The 17586-nt window shown below is 40.8% G+C and overlaps 1 protein-coding gene across 1 annotated transcript in view; it reads right to left on the bottom strand.

Annotated features, from left to right (window-relative positions):
* antxr1a (ANTXR cell adhesion molecule 1a) overlaps positions 1 to 17586 on the bottom strand; it is an 80289-nt gene that overhangs the window by 23708 nt on the left and 38995 nt on the right. Inside the window, exons 13-14 of the mRNA XM_066714433.1 lie at positions 14684 to 14779; positions 4341 to 4382 (exon numbers count right to left, since the gene is read on the bottom strand). Coding sequence (XP_066570530.1) covers positions 4341 to 4382; positions 14684 to 14779 — 138 coding nt within the window. The remainder of the gene's footprint in view (positions 1 to 4340; positions 4383 to 14683; positions 14780 to 17586) is intronic.

Below are 17586 nucleotides of genomic sequence, written 5' to 3'. Positions count from 1 at the left end.
CGGTTGGTCATGACTTAAGTTTTTCCATCTTAACATCCTAATGAAAAGCAAACACCCAATTCTCCGCTCTAATCACTCCCATCTCTCCCCCCTTCCTTTCACTCCTTGGGCTGTTTATGTCAGATCTCAGGATATGAGAGAAATCAACGTTGCCCGTCCAAATCCACCAAGAGCGCCCTCATCAAATTTCACACTTTAATTGCGCCGTGTTGCTTTTCTGGAGCTATCTAATAGATTCTGGCATGGGAGGGCCTGCTTTGCTTACTTAAGGAGCTGATGTAATCCCCCTTTGCTTTTAAAGAGCTCGGAAAGGGGTTGTGGATTGAAATCTCCTAATATTTACTGAGCAGAACTAGAACTAACAAAATAAACTTGTGGCACAAATACTTTACCACAGCATGGGGTGTGATCCCCTGTAATGCAGATCTGAATTAATTGTTTCTTGGACACCTTTTGTTCTTCTACAGTGGAAGGGTACAAAAAATATAGATTATCGACCAAACCACTTTGAAACTATCCAGGCGTATATCTGTTACATGTAATAGATTTAGTCAGGTTTCTTTGTTTTGCTAGCACCACCTTACCTCAGTGGGCTATGACATAGTACAGACTGTAGCCAGTGCTGTCTGGACCCTAGGGCTCAACCTACACTCCAAGAGGAGGCTTTTGCTGCTTGAGCCACTCTGTCCCTTTTAAGTAAATACAAAAAACCCTATGTGTAATATTATTTCATTGAGATTTATAATATCCACAAACAATTGTTAAATATCAAAATGTATGTGAAGCAAATAGCTGGTTGAGCATAATTTCTTGTAGTGAAGGAGGGAAGTTGAAAATAAAGCCAGATCATGTGACATTTGTTAAACAGAGAAACGTTGTTCTGTCAAACTGAGGTTCAATATGATTCACATCTTCCTTCTGGCCGGACATCCCTGATTGAATTGTTTCCAGAATATAACCTAATAAAATACAGCTACTGAATATTCCAGCATTCATGTGACATTTATATGTGTTTGTTTCTTATGTACAGTAGAAAGGTAAAGCTTCTAACAGAAGAATACAGAATTCTCCTCACACTGTAACACTATAGTATACTTAATATGTTTAATATTAATATAGTAGTCCAAACTTCCCCGACAACAGAAATTGCTTGCATGTCAGCTGGTCAGAATGCATGACTGTGTTGGGTCTGTGACCATATTTTGTGGGCTGATTGTTTTTATCTTTCTGGAAGAAGGGAACAAGCTGCACAAAATCATCTCTGTAACAAACAAGCTCTCGTCTTACGTTTAAACTACTACAAAAATGTCCGGTCCCTGCCAGGGAGATTGCCTTGACCTTTTTTGGCAGAAGCACAGAGCACTGTTCAAACTGTTTGTCTAAGTTTCTCCACATTGTTTTGCAGAAGATTGAAAAGGTTACACAATTTTCAGTTTTCAAATTCTCAAAAGGTTAAAACTTATTTACTACTGCTGCTACTACTACTAATAATAATAATGACACGTGTGGAATCAAAATGACATTAAAACACCTGCGGTTTTAGTTCTGTTGTTGCTGTCCTTTTAACTGTTATTATTATCAAAATCATCAAATAGTTTGTCAGTTAAAGGGTAGTTAACATTTTCAAAACATGTTTTTTACATCTAAATATAACAGTTTAATGATCTGTTTTCAAATTTTCAAATGCTTTTAAAATGTTTTTTGCTTTCTTATTTTCATCATTAGCACATACACTTCATACGAGGCTGTTCATGATTAATTCAAGATAAATAACATAAAAACTATAAATAAATGTGGCATAGGTCACGAATTCTCCACTACAGTATTTTGCTCTGAGTGCATCTGTTTTATCATGGTGTAATGCTGCAATGGAGTAATGGGCTCTGAAAAGGATTGGACATGTGCTCAGAATTACATGGGCCCGCATGTGTTCTTATTTAGAAACTCTATAAAGCAAAACAAAAATGCTCTTCAGTTCACTCTGTTATGCTAATGCTATGCATTTCTTGGGGGTAAATGATTTATGTTAAGCATATATTTCCCCTATAATCTGGCCTGAAGCCTTCCTTTACAGCTTTCTTCAAAGAAAGACAGAACTCAATGCATGTTGAAATATGGCCATCCCTATTGGGACTGATTGACTGGATCGATTGATTTACTTTTCTACATTTGGGCTGGCCAATGCTTTGTTTTCTCTAGTATACCCTAGTATAAAACAGTCTTACTATACACTAAACCCAAGTACTGAGTTAACAGAGTTAAGAACAGACCCAGTACCAATACCCTATACAGGATACCAAACAAATACATGAGAAATATTCTGTCCAATGCAACAGAATATGAATAGATTAGAAAAGCCAGGAAGGCATTGAGAAGGAGAAAAAGAGACCAGAAAAAAAGGTTATTGACTAAGACAGTAATCGCTGTTATTCCAAATTGTTTTTGCTTTAAAACATGCCAAAGTTACCACATATCCTGGCATGCATATTTCCACATGTCTCCAAACACAACAATGCCTTTGTTATAGGGTATCATTGTAGTTGCACATATTGTAAATGTGCATAGGCCATCACTGCATGTGCCGCTAGTGCTAAAGAGAGCTAAAATAAGAATACAGTGTCAATTTGTATTATATATAGATGGCTGATACATATGTAGATGCTTGGTTATGTGCTTTTATTTTGTATTTCATAATCTTCTGTCTGTCTATCTATCTATCTATCTATCTATCTATCTATCCATCATTTTATAAACACTGGGAAAACATTTAATAATGAATTAAACAAGTCACATGTTCAATTAAGGGAAATGTGGTCCTTGTTGAGTATTTATTCCAATGATCTCTGCATTATTTGTTTGTAAACACCTGTTTAATTGATCTGACATATTTAGTAATCTGCTGAATTGGCAGTTTCCAGGAAAAGGGTTGATACCCCCTTACAGCTTGTTGTTCCAAATAATTATATTTTGGTATTAAAGCAACTGCCCTGTGACTATAACAACCCTCTGTTTTGTGCAGAATCGGTCTGCTATACTCAATGTGAGCTTAAACTAACTGTCTGTTTGTCTGTCAACTCATTGGCAATGAATCTCCAGCCTAGTTTATTTTGGATCCCACTGAAATAAAGTCCAGTCAGTGGGGTTTATTATAAATCTGCAGTTCCAAACTGGGTAGAACAAATAATTTCCAACTTCCACATTTAGTCAGTAAATACATAAATAACTGCAATCCCTGGCCTTTTCTTCAAAACAAGAATAACGAGTTGATTAAGCAATCACTGTTCAGTATTATTATTATGATTTGCCATGGTCAGAGATTCTCATTCTTCCACTGAGCACATGATGTGTGACTGTGTGTAAACAGCCCTATAGTAGGGGGGGTTAATGGGTGTGTGTGTGTATTGGGGGGAGGGGCGGGGGTACGTGTGTTCTGACTGAAGTGATTTGACTTAAAGTCAGCCTATGTATCTCCAGGCAGAGCTATTGACTGTCAGGGACTGGGGAGATCTTGTGAGACATTCCTTAAGTTATGGCATTTCCTGTTTTCAGAATCAGGCTACAGGAAGAGAAGAGAGAGAGAGAGAGAGAGAGAGAGAGAGAGAAGAGTGGGAGAAAGAAAAGGAGCAAGGAGAGTGAGGTTTGCATTATCCTAACAGGAGCTCTTGGCAGAATTCCACAAATCCCTGCTGTTGTTTTTTACCTTGTCTTTCTTCCTTTGTTTGTCTAAAACAGGAATTAAGGTTATTCAAAAAAATAAGGCATTTCTTATTCAACACTGTTTAGCTTTTGATAACCACTTTTCCTTATAAAATGTTTCTAGCCTTCCACTTTTACTTCTTTATCTAGCCATTTTATTAGCCATTAGGAGCAATGTATTAGGATACCAAACAAATAACAAAAATGGAAAAAATTAGTTAAATTAAGGGTTCAATTAAGTAATTGAGAGCTTGGTTGGAACAAAAACCAGCAGGGTAGGGGGTCTCCAGGACCAGGGTTGGGAACCCATGATTTACAAAATTATAAACCGATATCATTGCAGTGGTTGAATCTGTGTTTCCTATTCAAACACTATGAACTTCATCTTAGATTATAAACCTTAAATCTGCTTTCCTCCCAAATGTTCATACGCATCACCACAGACTCCACCAACAGTGCATGAGCAAGAACTGGGATTGACTTGCATGCTCTAGGCTGCTCAGGTTAAGTCAATATGGAAGCTGTGCATAATGCGTTGTTTAGAGTAACAGTTCAAGATAGTTCAAGCACACACAGACACACAAACACACACCGAAACATACACCTACATGCACTTGCACACACATATATCTTGTGTGTCTTACCTCGCTGTCTTCGGGAATAGGGGGTGGCGGCTCTCGAATGATCTGTGAGTAGAGAAGGTGGGTGGTGGGGGGGATAAGAAAGAACAATAAAACACATGCTCTAATCTTCCCAGGAATTTAACCTACATTGCTTTAATTTGCCTGTCATAGCCAAATCATTTGTTTAATATGCTCCATGAAGCGGGGCCTGCATGAAAACACATGACTGAAATTCTCTTTGGAATTCTTTTTTTTTTTTGGGGGGGGATCTGGTGTTTAAAAGGGAAACTGTTACAGCTTAGAAATGTGGATCCCATGTGTGCTTTTACCAAACCTGAAAGAAAAAGCAGACCTCCTAATGGTGCCACACTTTAGCAGAGTGCTGTATATCACAAACTGTTTCTTGTCTTGTTAAATTGCCTACTGGTGTCCCTTAGCAATTGAGCTGTGGTTTCTGTTAAGATATTGTGATGATTCTGAGATCTTCAATAAAACAAGATGGTAACAGTTTTAATTAAGACAGATAATTATAAGTCTATAATAAATGTTTTAGCTTCATTCTCCATTTTTATGAATCGTCATGTGTAATCGGAAAGCAGAAAATGTTGGTAACTCTCCTGACTCGAAGTATACTGCTTCTCTATTATATTTAATACATTAAATAGTTTTTACAGGAAGTTTTTGTTTTGTATTTTAGGAAAAATCTTTCGAATTGAGAATACTACCTAAAGGGGGGGTGGGATGTGGTCATTATTATGGGAACTCATGAACGCATTGTTAAAGCTGCTTATAGGCCGCTCATACTTGTCACTGAGGCAGACCCCCCCCCCCCCACACACACACTTTGCTTTAACTAGCACAATTTCTTGCCATTCATTGGGACTTCAAACTACTGACTTATGAGCAAAAAGCCTTTGCTGTCAAATATACCTATATACAGTGAGGGAAAAAAGTATTTAATCCCTTGCTGATTTTGTACATTTGCCCACTGACAAAGAAATGATCAGTCTATAATTTTAATGGTAGGTGTATTTTAACAGTGAGAGAAAAACACATTTCAAAAAAGTTATCAATTGATTTGCATGTTAATGAGGGAAATAAGTATTTGATCCCCTATCAATCAGCAAGATTTCTGGCTCCCAGGTGTCTTTTATACAGGTAATGAGCTGAGATTAGGAGCACTCTCTTAAAGGGAGTGCTCCTAATCTCAGCTTGTTACCTGTATAAAAGACACCTGTCCACAGAAGCAATCAATCAATAAGATACCAAACTCTCCACCATGGCCAAGACCAAAGAGCTGTCCAAGGATGTCAGGGACAAGATTGTAGACCTACACAAGGCTGGAATGGGCTACAAGACCATCGCCAAGCAGCTTGGTGAGAAGGTGACAACAGTTGGTGCGATTATTCACAAATGGAAGAAACACAAAATAACTGTCAGTCTCCCTCGGTCTGGGGCCCCATGCAAGATCTCACCTCGTGGAGTTTCAATGATCATGAGAACGGTGAGGAATCAGCCCAGAACTACACGGGAGGATCTTGTTAATGATCTCAAGGCAGCTGGGACCATAGTCACCAAGAAAACCATTGGTAACACACTACACCGTGAAGGACTGAAATCCTGCAGCGCCCGCAAGGTCCCCCTGCTCAAGAAAGCACATGTACAGGCCCGTCTGAAGTTTGCCAACATCTGAATGATTCAGAGGAGAACTGGGTGAAAGTGTTGTGGTCAGATGAGACCAAAATCGAGCTCTTTGGCATCAACTCAACTCGCCGTGTTTGGAGGAGGAGGAATGACCCCAAGAACACCATCCCCACCGTCAAACATGGAGGTGGAAACATTATGCTTTGGGGGTGTTTTTCTGCTAAGGGGATAGGACAACTGCACTGCATCAAAGGGACGATGGACGGGGCCATGTACCATCAAATCTTGGGTGAGAACCTCCTTCCCTCAGCCAGGGCATTGAAAATGGGTCATGGATGGGTATTCCAGCATGACAATGACCCAAAACACACAGCCAAGGCAACAAAGGAGTGGCTGAAGAAGAAGCACATTAAGGTCCTGGAGTGGCCTAGCCAGTCTCCAGACCTTAATCCCATAGAAGCTGAAGGTTCGAGTTGCCAAACGTCAGCCTCAAAACCTTAATGACTTGGAGAGGATCTGCAAAGAGGAGTGGGACAAAATCCCTCCTGAGAGGTGTGCAAACCTGGTGGCCAACTACAAGAAATGTCTGACCTCTGTGATTGCCAACAAGGGTTTTGCCACCAAGTACTAAGTCGAAGGGGTCAAATACTTATTTCCCTCATTAACATGCAAATCAATTGATAACTTTTATGAAATGCGTTTTTTTTCTGGATTTTTTTGCTGTTATTCTGTCTCTCACTGTTAAAATACAACTACCATTAAAATTATAGACTGATCATTTCTTTGTCTGTGGGCAAACGTACAAAATCAGCAGGGGATCAAATACTTTTTTCCCTCACTGTATTATGTAGCATTCATTGAAAATGTAGCGATCACAATATATATTATGATGCCGTGCCAAGTGATGCGGTACTCCCCTGCATCTCCCCAGTCACTGGGGGAATAAAATTGCAGGGGGAACAGCTGACCCACTGACCCCCCTCGATAAAATAGGACGTGACCTGTGTGATACAGGAAGAATGACAAGTGCACTGCTATTCCACTAATATTTACACTGCAAGTACACAGCTCAAACAATAGAGTTATTGCTGATGTGGAGGGCTGATTCAGCTCACACTGGAGCTCACAGAAACCCATTAAGCTTGGTAACGCTCCCTGTGGTGCAAGTAGTTTTTAATTTCTTATTGGAACGCCAATTCCATGACTCACCAAAACCTGCCCCAGTATTAAAAAAGTTAATCTGTGTCAATCAACACTAGTTAGACTGTATTTTTTTATGATTCTTTTTTGGAAACTTCACTGTTGTAAACTGTTTGTAAAATAGGCTTATTAGTCACACTTTTTGAAGACTTTTGATAGTCCTTTGCTCAATTACATGGTAAAGTGTTCAGGGTGTTTGCATGTTATTATTTTTCTTGCTTTTCAATTCATGTATTTAACCTCAGCAAAAAGGTAATGCACACCTAGCAACAAGTTCGTAACTCTTGAAAGTGTCTTAATGGTGCAGCATACTGCCAACAAATGTTTTACTGGTATGGAGTACCCAATAGTACCGGCTTACACTGCTGTTGCCTAACAAGTCAAAGAAACCTTGGCCAACTCAAAACCAAGCCATCCCTGGTGGTACCCCTGATGAACTGTGTGTGGACTTCTAGTCACACTCGGCAATGGAAATAATAACAGTTGTTGTATATATGTGGGAGGAGGAATTAAGGGGCTTTCACACCGGACGCCATGACTATTTTCGCCCTGATGTAAACAGCCATCAGACAATCGGAGAAGAGCAGGAGGCTCAGTGGCGATATCAGAATAGTTGAAATGGATGATAAACTTAGCGATTAATTTAATATTTATACGGTAACTGTCAATACAATGAAATAAGCGAATATAGTCCAAAAAGTGAGGTGCAATTGTGTCACAGATGGTGACAGATGGGTTTCACTATTTTATGATTTCTGTATTTATTTTCAATGTTTCACTTTCTTATATACAATATATATATATATATATATATAGCTTTATTATTTGCATGTGTGTTTTTACCATTGTTTTATTATGCAGCCAATCACTTGCCCTCCTTTGGGATATACCGCGCACAGTCTCTGGAACTCTTGAACTGCGCCCCGACCCCCCAGGTAGATAAAGGCTGGTTGGTTCAGCACAGAAAGAGACCAGAGAGAAGAGGCAGACCAGAGAGCAGATAAAAGAGACGAGTGCACAGAAGGGAACAGCGAGACCAGGAACAGGCAGCGGTAGTGCGGTGGGAGGTGGTGTCTCTCTCTGGGCAGTAGATGGTGCAGGGCAGCGCATGAGGCGAAGGCAGAGAGGAGAGGTGACAGAAAGCGGTGAGTGACTGTGTGCCCTGCCCGGGGGCCGAGTGGATGGAAGACGGGTGAGCAAAGGTGGGTGCATGCCCTGACTGTCCACGTGGAAGCTTGTGGCAGCGTGGGTGGGAGGTGGGCAGCCCCAGGACTCCGGAATCCCTGACCATCCACTTGGGTGCCCCGGACGGATGGGGGGAAGGAGTCACGGGCCCCGGGGTTGGATTGTCTCTGCCCTCTGTGCCTGCAGACCCCCAGTCAAGAGAGCACCACCTCTAGCGGGCAGCAAGGTTGCGCCACAGAATGAACTGAGCCAGGGTGACGGCAGCAGAGTGCAGTGTGCGGGACTTGGACAAGATGGGAGGTAACTGTGTGGTGGTGGTGGCGAAGACGGCTTTCCTTGTACAATCGATGGCACACCCGTGACCAGACAACGGCAATTCCTGGTGCGGGTGGAACATGCCAATAGTTGGGATTGTAAATGGAAAGCCGCTGCTGCCTGTGCCTCTCTTAGTTTCTCCCTGCTGCCTCCCCTGAGGATTGTGTGTCTTGTATAAGGAAATTAACTGTGTGTTTTGCACATCTTGTTCCTGCCCCTTAGATCGCAGCGCCAGGCGGAGGCACTCACCTGTAGTGGTGAGAGCACCATCTGGGTGGGAGATATTTGGACGAGACAATGCATGAAGTAAAGAGGTAATCAGCTTGTGGAGAGGAAATCCCACAGAGCTCCGATATCACGCTTACCTAGTGGTGGTATTGCGTGGTGTTGCTGTCTGTGGGAACAAGCCCACGGGTATTGTGCATGGTCACTTTATGAGTGAGGGAGTAGTTTTAGTTTATTTTTAGGGCTTTTAGTTAGGATTGTTATATTTTCTTTTTTCTATTTGTTTAGATTAGGGTAGGGGGTAGGAGCCTGGCCAGTAAGGCATTTTAAACAGGTTTTAGCATTAGTAATTGTCCCTCTATTTATAGTGTATCGGTTGTCTCTTTATGAATCTGCTTCTTTGGAAATAAACTGTACATTGATTGAACCTGGTGTCCTGTTGGTGTGCCGAGATCCAAACGTCCTGTGCGGGGAGGGTGTGGAATGAGTTCTCTGTCTTGTAATAAAACAGAGTGGCGTAGTCTTAAAAAAATGTAGGAGGGTTCTTCCATTGCCAATACACCCATGGCAAGGGACAGCTGAGCAGCAGGTTGGTAAGGAAGCTGTTCAGATCACAGTTTGCCTCGATAATTAAAGAGTTCAAGAAACTTTAGCTATTATATTATATTATATTATAGATATTGTGTAGGCTAATGAAAGCAATTTATTAAAATAGTAATGAAAAAGTAATATGTACCTGAATATGTTTCGTTATAAAAAGACAGAGCTGTGATTAAATTGTACACATCCTTAACTTAAATCATTCCTGATTATACTTTGTAACACATCACTCTGTAGATTGTGCAATAGCACTGCTAGGGTAAAATTTACTGTTTGTGATATTCTAGAATGGTGGATGGGCAGATTAAAGCTCAATTAAAATAAATAGCATAATATTAATGTACCATGCACGATGATGCCTGCTCTGACCATACCCAGCAAATTACACAAAACTCACATATATATCTTATTAATAGCATATAAAAATAACTGTTATAAACGAACACACAATAGCATGGAGTAATTTTAGCTTATTGTGTGGGGATCATGATCGTGGTATTGGAGAAGTTGGGCTTTAAATTTCATGCGTATTCCTCGGTAATCAAAAGTCGTACAGCTTTGATTTAACCAGAGCCGCACTGACTGCCCTGCGCGTCCGGTGTGAAAGGGGGTCCGCAGTGACTGCCGCACTGTGAACAAGGATGTGGCATGCGCACCTTTAGACCTGTAGCTTGAGCATAATAACCAACTCCAAAATCGTGTGTAGCAGGCACAGAGTTAAACTGAATCTTTACTGACTCACTATAGTGCCACTATTTTCCAATTCTAGTCTGGAGATCGAACACACACATTGTAATTGTGTAACTTAATGGAAAGAAAATGTCACAGAATGAAGTTATGACCACACATTATCACTGATACCGAATATTCAGGTGAACTTATTAACAACTGACAGTGTGAATTTTGACCTCTACATCAATGCTATTGTGCCAACATCATATTTCTTCAGATACACATGTCTCTTTTTCCCACTCTTATATTAATTATCAAATTCAGCTTTTGGTGTCTGGTCCTTAGATACTTATACAACACTGTAATGGAAATAGATTTTTTCCTTCAGCTAACCTTCAAATCCTTTCCAGAAACATACACTAGCCCATTGCCCATAGTAACCCATGCAAATTTCCCAAAACAATCAGATTTTCTTGGAAATCAATCTAAAAATAATAGTAATAAAAAAACAGATTTTGGAATATGAAGATAACTGTGTTAGAATTTTAAGTTAAAGTTTGAAATTTGAATATATAAATATACAGACGGGTGACAAATTAAAGGAAAAACCTGAATAAATGAGTGGATGGACATAAGGCTGATGCCTCCAAACATTTAAGCAATTAACACCCTATCATGCTCTGTGGCATGTACAGTGAGGGAAAAAAGTATTTGATCCCCTGCTGATTTTGTACATTTGCCCACTGACAAAGAAATTATCAATCTATAATTTTAATGGTAGGTGTATTTTAACAGTGAGAGACAGAATAACAACAAAAAAATCCAGAAAAACGCATTTCAAAAAAGTTATCAATTGATTTGCATGTTAATGAGGGAAATAAGTATTTGACAGCTTCGACTTAGTACTTGGTGGCAAAACCCATGTTGGCAATCACAGAGGTTTGCACACATCTCAGGAGGGATTTTGTCCCACTCCTCTTTGCAGATCCTCTCCAAGTCATTAAGGTTTCAAGGCTGACTCAAACCTTCAGCTCCCTCCACAGATTTTCTATGGGATTAAGGTCTGGAGACTGGCTAGGCCACTCCAGGACCTTAATGTGCTTCTTCTTCAGCCACTCCTTTGTTGCCTTGGCTGTGTGTTTTGGGTCATTGTCATGCTGGAATACCCATCCACGACCCATTTTCAATGCCCTGGCTGAGGGAAGGAGGTTCTCACCCAAGATTTGATGCTACATGGCCCCGTCCATCGTCCCTTTGATGCGGTGCAGTTGTCCTGTTCCCTTAGCAGAAAAACACCCCCAAAGCATAATGTTTCCACCTCCATGTTTGACGGTGGGGATGGTGTTCTTGGGGTCATTCCTCCTCCTCCAAACACGGCGAGTTGAGTTGAACATTCAGATGTTCATTGGCAAACTTCAGACGGGCCTGTACATGTGCTTTCTTGAGCAGGGGGGACCTTGCGGGCGCTGCAGGATTTCAGTCCTTCACGGCATAGTGTGTTACCAATTGTTTTCTTGGTGACTATGGTCCCAGCTGCCTTGAGATCATTAACAAGATCCTCCCATGTAGTTCTGGGCTGATTCCTTACCATTCTCATGATCATTGAAACTCCATGAGGTGAGATCTTGCATGGAGCCCCAGACCGAGGGAGACTGACAGCTATTTTGTGTTTCTTCCATTTGCGAATAATCGCACCAACTGTTGTCACCTTCTCACCAAGCTGCTTGGCGATGGTCTTGTAGCCCATTCCAGCCTTGTGTAGGTCTACAATCTTGTCCCTGACATCCTTGGACAGCTCTTTGGTCTTGGCCATGGTGGAGAGTTTGGAATCTGATTGATTGATTGCTTCTGTGGACAGGTGTCTTTTATACAGGTAACGAGCTGAGATTAGGAGAGTCCCTTTAAGAGAGTGCCCCTAATAACTTTTTTGAAATGCATTTTTCTGGATTTTGTTGTTGTTATTCTGTCTCTCACTGTTCAAATACACCTACCATTAAAATTATAGACTGATCATTTCTTTGTCCGTGGGCAAACATGCAAAATCGGCAGGGGATCAAATTATTTTTTCCCTCACTGTAAAAAAAATGCTGAGCAGGCCCAGTTGACCTCAATTTTGGATCAAGATGGCAAGAGGAAAGGATCTAAGTGACCTTGAAAGAGGGGTCATTATTGGGGCACGAATGGCAGGAGCTTCAGTCACACAAAGATTGCTCAACTGGCTAGTGTTTCAATAGGAACAGTGACTAAAGTTACATCTACATTTAGATCTATGCGAAAGACATCATTAATAAGGTTGGAAATTGTGATCGAAAGCCCACATTCGATGACTGTGATGCTCGTGCATTACTGCAATATGTAAGGAAGAACAGAAGAACAACTCTTTACCAGGTGACTGAGAATGTCAATGCAGGACGTGATCAGACTGTGTCAGCAAGAACAGTCCGTCGAGAACTACACAGAGAGGGACATTATAGTAGGGCTGCAGTGAATAAACCCCACATTACAAAGACAAATGCACATTTGAGAGTTCAGTGGTGCAAAAACCATAGGCACTGGTCTACAGAGATGTGGAAAAAAGTGATATGGTCAGTGGGAGAGTGCATGTGTGGCGACACCAAGAGAACGGTACAGGCCTGACTGCTTGACCCCTACAGTGAGGGGGTCCGGAGGCTCTGTTATGCTGTGGAGGGCATTTTCCACTTGTCCCCTTAGAGGGAAGGGTCACTGCAAATCATTACAAAGTTATTCTGAGTGATCACCTTTATCCTATGGTGATACATTTCTATCCTGATGGGAGTGGTCTCTTCCAGGATGACAATGCCCCCATCCACAGGGCACGAGGGCTCACTGAATGGTGTGATGAGTATGAAAATGATGTGAATCATATGCTATGGCCTTCGCAGTCACCAGATCTCAACCCAATTGAACACCTATGGGAGATTTTGGACCGACGTGTTAAACAGCGCTCTCCACCACCATCATCTAAACACCAAATGAGGGAATATCTTTTGGAAGAATGGTGTTCATCCCTCCAGTAGAGTCCAGAGACTCGTAGAATTTGTGCCAAGAGCATTGAAGCTGTTTTGGTGGCTCATGGTGCCCAACACCTTACTGAGACACTTTATGTTGGTTTTTCCTATAATTTGTCACCTGTCTGTATATTTATAGTTTGAGATTAGATCACTTTTTGCAGTCAACTGCATCTTAAAAATAATGAATTATGTGTCAAGCTTTCCTGCACACATGAGTGTTTTGGTCAGGTGCAACAGAAATCCGTACTATACAATCAATTCCCATTTAATTATGAATACAGTCCAATGCAAAGTAATACTGGAGATTGGAAATCAAAGCTAATATCTTGCCAGTGTGGATAATGGTAATGGAATTTGAGACCAGTCCCGATTCTGTACTGTATTTCAAGAAATGACCTCCCTCTCCCCAATCTCTTCATTTTGTTGACAGAGGCTGTGTGTGCTTGTGACATTCCTCTTTCTCTGTGCTTTTCCAGATTGGATTTCTTCTTCTTCTTTTTATTCACTTTGTATTTGTGTTTTTTTTCTGTTCATTGAACAGCTGTGACCTGGTTTATGACCGCTCTCAGCTGTAATAATGTACTTTTAGTCAGGTGACCTCATACCCATAGACTGTGGACACAAGTCATCTGGCCTAGTAAGTTTGCTGGGTGTTTGGGGGCTGTGCAGCTTGGCCGCTCTGACCATTTAGATCTGACTGGAGAGATGGTATAGGACTTGTGTTGGTCAAATTCTGGAATTTACCATTCAACTGGAACAATCCACATCCATCCTTTCGCCCAGGAGGGGCAGAATCTCCTTAATTGAACAAATGACTTGTTTAATATATAGATAATTAACATATTTCTTTACAAATTGGTAATTAAGATGTAGCTTAAAGAACTGGATTTGATCTCTACAGGGTTGGAGACTCTGACCTCTGATTCTGTGTGGCAGCTTGGCTCAGGACAAGCTTCCAGGTCTCCTCTGCATCAACTGCTGTACAACGGCCCCTCCTCCAACACGGGGGTTACGCTCCTCGAGAACGCCGTGTTAGGCGAATCTGCGTGGAGGCACTTAATACCTTATGGGATTAATAGGGATACGTGAACGCAGCCATGGGAAATCCAATAAATACTTAGATATGTCGGGGGTTTTTTAATATAAAATTATAAACATAATGACATATATTGAGTTTGATATTGGAAGATCATTCCTGTTTTAGAATAACCCAACACTGTGCTTGCCATTGGTGATCATGAGACCAGTTGCATGTAGCATGGCACAAATTCGGCAACATGGGTAAGGGTGAAGGTGTTGTGTCTTTCTCATTATTATATATTTCATAAACAACAGCTGTGCAGCATCATGATGAAGTCATTATGGGATTTGTGAGATGATTCAAGCATCATATTTGTAAACCTGTGTTTTCTGATGAGGAGACTCTCCATTAACATGACAGGATTCACAAATATCATAATTGGGATGGAAGGTGGGCAAGAGGACACTCACCACTGTGCAACAAAGTGGCCAGAACCACCACAACAAGACCAGAGCCAAGAGCAAGAGGAGGATCAATAGAGCGATGGCCAGGATTGTCCCATCAGACTGCAAGATAAAGACCGAGGGGGTTAGTACATTAGACAGGGCACAAACAAAAGACTAACAGACTTCAGAACTGCATTGTTTCTGTAAGGAACCAAGTGAGTCACCTGCAATCACACAGCTAGATCACCTCCCACAACTTTTTTTGTTTAAAGGAGCACCTGCTAATTCCATTCATGAAGATGCATCTTATTTTTCCACTTGTGATTTTTCCTTTGTGTTTAATTGTTGAGCATGAAGTAATCCTTGACATTGAATTTACCTCTTCCCCATTCAGGGTTGTGAATGCTTAAACAGCCTTGCAGTTAATTGTATTCAGGATTAAAGAGATTCAGTTCTCTTATATCTGTCCATCTAAGAACATTTTTGAGACCAAGGATTACACTCATTTTAACTCTCTCCTTCTTGTAACATGGTGTCTAGAAATTACTCACAATATTACAATACGCTGGAGGGAGTGGGAGATGAATTTGAAGCCATCTTGATAATAATTACATTTGACCTCATTTAAAGGTTTTAAACAAACGATTTAACAATATGTGGTGATGTATATAACTCCAAGATTTTGTGATTCTCCATTCCCTTTAAAATCATTGGTTATGCATTAAAATAACAATTGTGTCACCCAAGCAAGGGCCTGTAGAGTTGCCTCAAATGGACTCAGCTATAGCAACCATGTTCAATACCCTCATGCTCAGGTGGATTGCCATAGAATTTAAGGGATGCACATGTAAATAAGAACATCATATAATATACACAATCATGATGCCTCCTCCCTGCATACCTAAATGGGCTGGTGCTCACTGCTTCCTTCTCTGAAGAGATGTGCCTGGTGTCCAGCACCATAAACTAGCTGTTTGGTGATCATCACCCACAAGCACCTATACTTACCTTATTTAACATCTCCCTCTTGTCTTGCAGTAACAACCTAAAGCAGTGTGTTTTCCCTGTAACCCTCACAACCCACTGTGAGGCCAAGCCGAACCCTGTGTTTTGATTGTTTGTTTTCTTATTTTCCGTTCCCAAATATAAATCCCCTTTGTATTTGTTTTTGATCTAGCACCAGCAGGGTTCTAGTTTGAAGATTTCCATGAGGGAACTGATTTTAGTTAGCTCCTTCATTAATAAATGACAGCCCCGCTGTTTTCCCCCCATCCTTGTCTTCACATCCTCCCTACTGTGAATTGGCTACAAATGATTATAACAACACATTTTTGTGTTGCATTCAGGAAATAAACTCAGAAAAGCAACAAGTGTAAGTATATTGGTCCTTGGCACAGGTTGAATGACATAAAAATAAAAGATACGTTCTACAAGCGTACAAAGAAAATAAATCTCTGGGCAGTGTGTGTAATTTGGAAAGTGGTGCATGCGGTTGGGGTGACTGGGGTCATACAATTAAGGTAATATAGGGGGTTAAGGGGGATGAGGTAGGGAGGGGATGTACATTAATAGTACCCTGGTGTTCAAACATTATGTGGTCCAGAACCCTCACCAAAACTCAACCAGTTGAGATGCCCCCATCTCAGTTATAATACAGAAACTGAATAATGGGACTGAAATTAGAGATAGGAACATTCCACAAACACTGTGAGTTTTCATCACGCAATATTCGGGTCATCATGTTTCAATTAAATAACTGTTTGGTCTGTTCAAGCATTACTCAGACTATCAGCTGTAATAATATTATATGTCACTAGTAGACAAAGACTGAAGGATTTTATAAGTAAATAAAAACAATGAATGTACTGCATTATGGGCAAACTGATACTATAACATTGCAGTTTTAGCTTATAAAATCTGCTTTTTGTTTGGCAATAAAAATAATAATAATAATAATAATAATAATAATAATAATAATAATAATAGAACCCAAACCAGACAGAATAACTTTCAGCTGTGATTGTCCAAGCATGACCCTTGGTTAGATCTCCATTGGCTTGCTAATAAAGTTTGTTAAATCTATACAGAATACAAATACATTTATTAATGTTATTCCTTTCTGCCGTGTTTTAAATACATACAAAGGAAAATATTAAAGCCAAACTGATGTTTGTACAGTATGTTAAATATATGCAGGTAGTGGACTGATAACTGTCCAATGTGTGTAGGTCACCATTCCATTGTTAGCAAATATAGTAATACAGGGATATGGGTGCACTGAACTCCAACTGTTCTATTCTACTGTAGTTGTTTTAAATGTATGTACTATCCTTATTAATTTGTCAGACTGGTTGATTTTGTGCCTGTAAATGTGAATGTTCTGTGAATATTGTTACTAAAGTGTCTCTCTATTCGACAGACCACTGTTTGCTGCTGATCTCGCTAATATTTAATCACTGCTCGCATGTCTTCTGGCATTTTAAAAATGGCGGTTGAACTCCAGCAAATTACTTTTTCTGGAAACAACTTTACCCCGCCTCCCAGCCACTGACGTTACGGGTTCCTTGGTTACAGACTAGCAAGTTTTTGGTGCCCGCAAAAGCAGCTCCATGCCGGCAGAGAACCATTTTTTTGCAGTGGAAAAGCGCGGAACGGTTCCAGATTAGGCCCCAGCTCTGAACCAGCACGGGCACCATGTCGGTGGAAAAGTGCCATGAGTGGGGTAAGAGCTGGGCTGGGTGCATTCTGGGCTGCCATCCTTTGTCCTAGCACTTCTTTAATTAGAGATTACAAATTGTGTGAAAAGGGAGAAAATAGACGCCTTTGCACAGAGTAGGAGTGTTCAGTGCAGAGCTGGAGGTTCGCTTGCTTTGGTTTTAATGGACCACTTTATTTATTGTGGAAAGCTGTTTGGGCAACATTCCTCC

This window comes from Amia ocellicauda, chromosome 9 (genome assembly GCF_036373705.1).
Source record: "Amia ocellicauda isolate fAmiCal2 chromosome 9, fAmiCal2.hap1, whole genome shotgun sequence".
Taxonomy (NCBI): Eukaryota; Metazoa; Chordata; class Actinopteri; order Amiiformes; family Amiidae; genus Amia; species Amia ocellicauda.
This window is presented reverse-complemented; position numbering and strand designations above follow the sequence as displayed.